The sequence below is a fragment of the Coregonus clupeaformis genome, chromosome 38 (genome assembly GCF_020615455.1).
Source record: "Coregonus clupeaformis isolate EN_2021a chromosome 38, ASM2061545v1, whole genome shotgun sequence".
Taxonomy (NCBI): Eukaryota; Metazoa; Chordata; class Actinopteri; order Salmoniformes; family Salmonidae; genus Coregonus; species Coregonus clupeaformis.
The window spans coordinates 3,759,046-3,766,920 of NC_059229.1; the positions used below are offsets into that span (position 1 = coordinate 3,759,046).

General features: G+C 47.7%; 1 protein-coding gene across 1 annotated transcript in view; it reads left to right on the forward strand.

Annotated features, from left to right (window-relative positions):
* The window catches only part of LOC121534335 (Na(+)/H(+) exchange regulatory cofactor NHE-RF2-like), a 23,625-nt gene extending 16,098 nt beyond the window's left edge, over positions 1-7,527 (forward strand). The window contains exons 4-6 of the mRNA XM_041840981.2: positions 3,825-3,978; positions 4,537-4,757; positions 5,247-7,527. Coding sequence (XP_041696915.2) covers positions 3,825-3,978; positions 4,537-4,757; positions 5,247-5,408 — 537 coding nt within the window. The 3' untranslated portion in view covers positions 5,409-7,527. The remainder of the gene's footprint in view (positions 1-3,824; positions 3,979-4,536; positions 4,758-5,246) is intronic.
* Positions 7,528-7,875: the final 348 nt, after the last annotated feature.

The following is a 7,875-nucleotide window of genomic DNA, read 5'->3' on the forward strand; positions in this document are numbered from 1 at the left end:
TAACATAGCCCTTACACAGCCTGGAGGTGTGTTGGGTCATTGTCCTGTTGAAAAACAAAATAAATGATAGTCCCACTAAGCCCAAACCAGATGTGATGGCATATCGCTGCAGAATGCTGTGGTAGCCATGCTGGTTAAGTGTGCCTAGAATTCTAAATAAATCACAGACAGTGTCACCAGCAAAGCACCCCCACACCATACACCACCTCCTCCATGCTTTACGGTGGGAAATACACACGCGGAGATCATCCGTTCACCCACACCGCGTCTCACAAAGACAAGGCGGTTGGAACCAAAAATCTCCAATTTGGACTCCAAACCAAAGGACAGATTTCCACCTGTCTAATGTCCATTGCTCGTGTTTCTTGGCCCAAGCAAGAATCTTCTTCTTATTGGTGTCCTTTAGTAGTGGTATCTTCTCAGCAATTGGACCATGAAGGCCTGATTCACCCAGTCTCCTCTGAACAGTTGATGTTGAGATGTTTCTGTTACTTGAACTCTGTGAATGTCACGACCGTCTTGAAGAGAAGTAGACCAATGCGCAGCGTGTTGAGCGAACATGATACTTTATTATATTAAAGTACAAAACAAAACAATAAACGACTCGTGAAGTCCCCGGTGACAAAGACCGACAAGGAACAAAAACCCACAAACACAAAGTGAAACACAGACAGTTAAATATGGCTCCCAATCAGAGACAACCAGCACACAGCTGACACTCGTTGCCTCTGATTGGGAGTCACTCAGTCAAACATAGAAATAAACAACCTAGAACACCCAACATAGAAACAGAACACATAGAATGAACACACCCTGGCTCAACATAATGAGTCCCAGAGCCAGGGTGTGACAGTACTCCCCTAAAGGCGCGGACTGCGACCGCGCCTCAACTAAAGCAAAACGGGGGAGGGCTGGGCGGGCATACCTCCTCGGCGGCGGTTCTGCCTCCGGCCTTGACCACCACCCTCCAATAAACCCCCCATAGCGCCCCTGGTCCAGTCTGGCTCCGCTGGCTGGAGCTGACCTGGACGTAGCAGGAGAGGCTAGCTTCAGCTCCGTTGGGGAGCAATAAAGCGGTACCTGATCTGGCACCGATGACCCAGGCACGGGTTGTGCCGGACTGACGACGCGCACCCCAGGCTTGGTGCGTGAGGCAGGAAAGGACCGGACCTGGCTGTCGATGCGCACCCCTAGCTTGGTGAGTGGAGCAGCAACGGGCCGGACCGGGCTGACGATGCGCACCCCTGGCTTGGTGCGTGGAGCCGGAACGGGCCTCACCGGGCTGACGACTCGCACCCCTGGCTTGGTGCGTGGAGCAGCGACGGGCCTTGCCAGGCTGACGACTCGCACCCCTGGCTTGGTGCGAGTAGCAGGAACAGGCTGGACCAGGCTGACGACTCGCACCCCTGGCTTGGTGCGAGTGGCAGGAACGGGCTGGACCAGGCTGACGACTCGCACCCCTGGCTTGGTGCGAGTGGCAGGAACAGGCCGGGCCGGGCTGGCGACGCGCACCGTAGGCTTGGTGCGTGGAGCAGGGACAGGCCGGGCCGGGCTGGGCTGGCGACGCACACCGTAGGCTTAGTGCGTGGAGCAGGGACAGGCCGGGCCGGGCTGGCGACGCACACCGTAGGCTTGGTGCGTGGAGCAGGGACAGGCCGGGCCGGGCTGGCGATGCACACCGTAGGCTTGGTGCGTGGAGCAGGGACAGGCCGGGCCGGGCTGGCGACGCACACCATAGGCTTGGTGCGTGGAGCAGGAACAGGCCGGGCCGGGCTGGCGACGCACACCGTAGGCTTGGTGCGTGGAGCAGGGACAGGCCGGGCCGGGCTGGCGACGCACACCGTAGGCTTGGTGCGTGGAGCAGGGACAGGCCGGACAGGGCTGGCGACGCACACCGTAGGCTTGGTGCGTGGAGCAGGGACAGGCCGGACAGGGCTGGCGACGCACACCGTAGGCTTGGTGCGTGGAGCAGGGACAGGCCGGGCTGGGCTGGCGACGCACACCGTAGGCTTGGTGCGAGGGGCAGGAACAGGCCGGGCTGGGCTGGCGGCGTGCACCTTACACTTAGTGCGGGAAACAGGAACGGGCCGGACCGGACTGGTGACGCACACCACTTGCTTGGTGTGAGGAGCGGGACTGGGTTTCGTCATAACCCCCCGCTCCCTCAGCTGCCTACCGAGTTCCTCTCGCCGTGCCTCATTTCTCACCCTTTCCCTTATCGCCTCCAAATGCTCCATCCTCTGCAACACTACCTCCTGCTCCCTCGTCGCCCCTGCCGTGTGCCCCCCCCTAAAAATGTTTTGGGGTTGCCTCTCGCCTGTCCGACGTTGACCCTGCTGACGCCGCTGCTCCTCTCTCCGTCGCCTCTCCACCGTCTCACTCCATGGCCGGCGATCCATCCCGGCCAGGATTTCCTCCCAGGTCCAGGATCCTTTCCCGTCCAATATCTCCTCCCATGACCAGGCTGCCTTTTCCTGGACACGCTGCTTGGTCCTTTTATGGTGGGTTTTTCTGTCACGACCGTCTTGAAGAGAAGTAGACCAATGCGCAGCGTGTTGAGCGAACATGATACTTTATTATATTAAAGTACAAAACAAAACAATAAACGACTCGTGAAGTCCCCGGTGACAAAGACCGACAAGGAACAAAAACCCACAAACACAAAGTGAAACACAGACAGTTAAATATGGCTCCCAATCAGAGACAACCAGCACACAGCTGACACTCGTTGCCTCTGATTGGGAGTCACTCAGTCAAACATAGAAATAAACAACCTAGAACACCCAACATAGAAACAGAACACATAGAATGAACACACCCTGGCTCAACATAATGAGTCCCAGAGCCAGGGTGTGACAGTGAAGCATTTATTTGGGCTGCAATTTCTGAGACTGGTAACTCTAAATGAACATATCCTCTGCAGCAGAGGTAACTCTGGGTCTTCCATTCCTGTGGCGGTCCTCATGAGAGACAGTTTCATCATAGCGATTGATGGTTTTTGCGACTGCACTTGACGAAACCTTCAAAGTTATTCACATTTCCGTATTCATGTCTTAAAGTAATGATGGACTGTCGTCTCTCTTTGCTTATTTGAGCTGATCTTGCCATAATATGGACTTGGTCTTTTACCAAATAGGGCTATCTTCTGTATAACCCCCCAAGCTTGTCACAACACAACTGATTGGCTCAAACGCATTAAGAAGGAAAGAAATTCGACAAATTAACTTTTAAGAACGCACACCTGTTAATTGAAATGCATTCCAGGTGAGTACCTCATGAAGCTGGTTGAGAGAATGCCAAGAGTGTGCAAAGCTGTCATCAAGGCAAAGGGTGGCTATTATAAAATATATTTTGATTTGTTTAACACTTTTGTGGTTACTACATGATTCCATATGTGTTATTTCATAGTTTTGATGTCTTCACTATTATTCTACAATGTAGAAAATAGTAAAAAAATAAAGAAAAACCCTTGAATGAGTAGGTGTTCTAAAACTTTTGACCGGTAGTGTACATATATTGCAATACAGCAAGTATTTTCAAATCCAGTTTAAAATCAGTCGTAGCTTTATAAATCTGAGATTAGGGATACCTGACAAAGATTCATGCAGTTCAGGTAAGAACAAGTTAAGAACAAATTGTTATTTCCAATGACTACCTGTAAAACTACTCCTCTCCTCCCCAGGTAAATGGAGGCAAATGGTTGATGCAACTATATAAACTATATCCGCATTTTAAATGTAGCTAATAACATTCATCCATCCATTTCATTCATTTGTTTATTCATCCACTCATTAATTCATTTATCCTCGTCTCCTCTCCCCCAGGTGAATGGAGTGAACATCGAGGCGTTGAGACACTCTGAGGTGGTGTCGTTTATACGTGGCGGGGGAGACGAGACACGCCTCCTGGTGGTCGACGCGGAAACAGACGAGCTGTTCAAGAGGCTTGGGGTCACGCTCACCAGCACACATGTCAAAGGTCAAAGGATGACTGTCTCTCTCTCTCTCTCTGTATATCTCTGTATCTCTCTCTCTCTATCTCTCACTCTCTCTCTCTCTCTGTATATCTCTCTCTCGCTCTCTCTCTCTCTGTATATCTCTCTATCTCTCTCTATATATATCTCTCTCTGTATCTCTCTCTCTCTGTGTGTATCTCTCTCTCTCTCTCTGTATCTATCTCTCTCTCTCTGTATCTCTCTCTCTCTCTGTATCTCTCTCTCTCTCTCTGTATCTCTGTATCTCTCTCTCTCTTTCTCTGTATATCTCTCTCTATATATATATATCTCTCTCTGTATCTCTCTCTCTGTGTCTCTCTCTCTCTCTCTCTGTATATCTCTCTCTGTATCTCTCTCTCTCTGTATCTCTCTCTCTCTCTCTCTCTCTCTCTGTATATCTCTGTATCTTTTTAAGGGCAGAAATCCACACACGACTCATATTTGCATCTAAACCATTAATGGCCACAAACATATTTACATTTGAAGGATTCATCTGGAAGGATTTAGTCAAGTTGCTCATGTGGTTTGTTTCTGTGTTCCAGAGGTCTATGTGGACGAGCCAATGACAGACAGTGCCCCGCCCACCCCCTCTTCAACCACTGACCTCCCTCCAATGGATCCACCAATCATCAACGTCACCCTGATGGGCTCACCAATCACAAACAGCTCGCCCAATTCACAGACCAATGGGAGCTCAGCATCCCAGTCCTCACGTGGCTCGACTACCCAAACAGAATTCAGCAGCTCAGATATGAGCATTCAGGTGTGTGTGTAGATAAATACTGTAGCTAGTTTATGGTTTGTTGTACGTAATATGTAACATGTATGTAATATGTGCAGGCCTGCGTTCAAATACTATTTCAAATATCGCAGTTACTTTCACATACATTCAAACTAAGTATTCAGATATATTTTATTTGAAAAGACAAGTAGTTTAATATTTTTCATGTATTTTGGAAATACACCTGGAAAGTATTTGAAAATACTCAAATACACTGTCTCAAATACACTCCCATGCATTTAACTCAGGTATTTGAAAATACTCTAAAATACAATTTGGTAGACTATTTGGTTTTTATAAATAACCATTAAAATACTCAAATAAAATACTTGTTTTGGGCTGTGTATTTTAAAACACTCAAATTCACAGAAAAAAGTTTTTTAAATACCAGATACTCAAATACACATGTATTTGAACCCAGGTCTGAATACGTGTGTGTGAATGCATGCCTGCGTACGTGTATCTCTCTAGGTCCCTGAGGATTATGAGCGGCGTGTTTCGGACCCGTTCCTGGACAGCGGACTGCATCTGAGCCCCACGGCAGCCGAGGCCAAAGAGAGGGCCCAACACTCCAAGAAGAGAGCGCCCCCTATGAACTGGAGCAAGAAACAGGAGATCTTCAGCAACTTCTGAGAACCACACAGAACCACACAGAACCACACAGAAACACACAGAACCTTCACAACAATGATCTTAAGCCCTTAACGGTTGGTAAAGGTCTGTCACAGGACGCACCATAACAAATGTTGGCCGTGCGCGGTAGATCATCTGCCCGGGGACAATTCAATCGTGGGAAATTAATAGAAATGTTCTGTGGTGAGAGGCGATAGGACTACCACCCGCTGCTCATGGCTGACGTTCGTTATGGTGTGTCATGTGACAGACCTTCACCAGCCAACCAAGATAAAAGGTTGCAGTGGCTCCTAAACAGAAGCCTCAGTAACGGACAGGATTTGAAGCCTGGTGTCCCACGGAAGAAATCAACATCTTAACCATTAGACGAAGAGGAAATTCCCTATGGGCTGAGGGCCAACACTTATTTTGAAGTCACAAGCGGGGCTACCTCATCACGTGACCATGAGCAACCAATGACCATGTCTGCTACACCTCCATATGCCACTACTATGGATTATTACAGTACCTTAGGATGAGAGACACCTTCCATTTGTATTTATTTAGCCAGGATAATTGACTCAGTAACAATTGCCACTTGTTTCCAGGGAGACTACAGTGGCTCCTAAACATTTCTCTGAGCTGTGACTTTACTGAAAGTTATTTTTTTCTCCTACAGCAACTGGTAAGAAACAGTCACTGGCCCAACCGCCATGTTCTCCCTGACCCACACACCGAACCCCACCCCACCTCTTTACCCTCCACAGAAAAACAGGGTTGAATGTTTCCCAAAAGATGTTGTGGTGTCCTGATGTTCTTCCCTCAGTCAGTAAGTTCTATTAAAACGTGAACCTTGATAGAGGGTTGGACATCAGGGCCCGTATCCACATACCGTCTAAGAGTAGGAGTGCTGATCTAGGATCGGGTTTGGCCTTTTATGTCATAATGAACACAATTACATTTATAGGGAACAATCTGATCCTAGATCAGCACTCCTACTCTTAGACGGTATGTGGATACGGGCCCTGATGTCCAACCCTCTTTCAAGTTTCAAGTTTTATTCGAACTTACCGACTGAGGTACGAACGTCAGGACGCCACAACATCCGGGCCGGCCTACAAATGTGACAACTGTGGCCGAGTCTGCCTCTGACAGATTGGACTTCACAGTCACAGCAGATGCTGCGCTAAGACCTAACTCCAAGGCACAATACATCGCTGGTCTCACGAGACTGCGATGCCGATGACTATTGTCCAGAGTTCCAGATGGAACTCTTTACAGATCATATTGAAAAATGTTTGGTTCCACATAGAACCTCTGGTTCCAAATAGAACCCTTGAAAGGCTGCTATTTGTAACCAAAAAGGGGTTTTCGTCTGACCTGAAAGGGTTCTATCTGGAACTTTTTTTTCAGAGGGTTCTCCTACAGAGACAAATGGTTCTACGTAGCACTTCTGAGAGTGTAGAAGAGAGCTTCTCAGATGTATAGATAGGTACATAGGAACCACATCACATCATATACACAGACATCTGAATGATGGACAGACAGAGGGGATGAATCAAAGTCATTGGACCATGAGATGAAGAGATCCTGACACTGAGAAACAGAGACAAAGGCTTGAATGAGTGTGATGGGCGTCACGCGAGGAGAGACATTTCAGGCTGGCAGGGAGGTTACGAATCAAACTCTGTTCCATAAAGCACATAAAGAGAGAAAGAGAAAGCAAGAGTCCAGAATCTCAATGGATTTTCAGATGAAGAGATACGAGTTACTGAAGGAATGTGTAAATGAGTCAAGAGAAACAGGAGGAGGACCATAGGGAATTGGGTTGATTGAATTCTACTGCATAAATGTTGCCTAAACTGTAGAGAGAGACTTGTGTCAATAGGTAGGCCAACACATGCCTGTATGTTGGCCATTATGATAAAAACACTATTTATGCCATTATGACTGAGTTATATTATTCTATGATATTATTAGCAATTTGTTTACAAACTGTGTTCTTCTAGTATTTAAATATTTCGTTTTTATTCCGTTAGTCTGTTACAATTTCCGGTTAGAAGGTAAGACATACGCACACACACACACACACATGCACCTGACGCATGCACACGCCCACACACACACGCCCATACACACACGCACACACACACACACACGCCCACACACACACGCACACACACACACCCACACACACACACGCCCATACACACACACACACACACACATGCCCACACACACACACGCCCAAACACACACACACACACACATATACAGTTAGCTATGTCTGTCTGCTGTACATAACAGAACTCTGAGATGAAGGATGAAATGTGAGAAGCCAGGTTAAGCTCTATATTTGTTTGTATTTGTTTAATCATATTATTGTTTGTGGTCATATCACACTTTCATTGTCCTCAAAGTTAATCTCTCTTTAGAGTCATTCATAAACGGATACATTTTAGTTCGTTTGGATAAATTGGATAAGAGG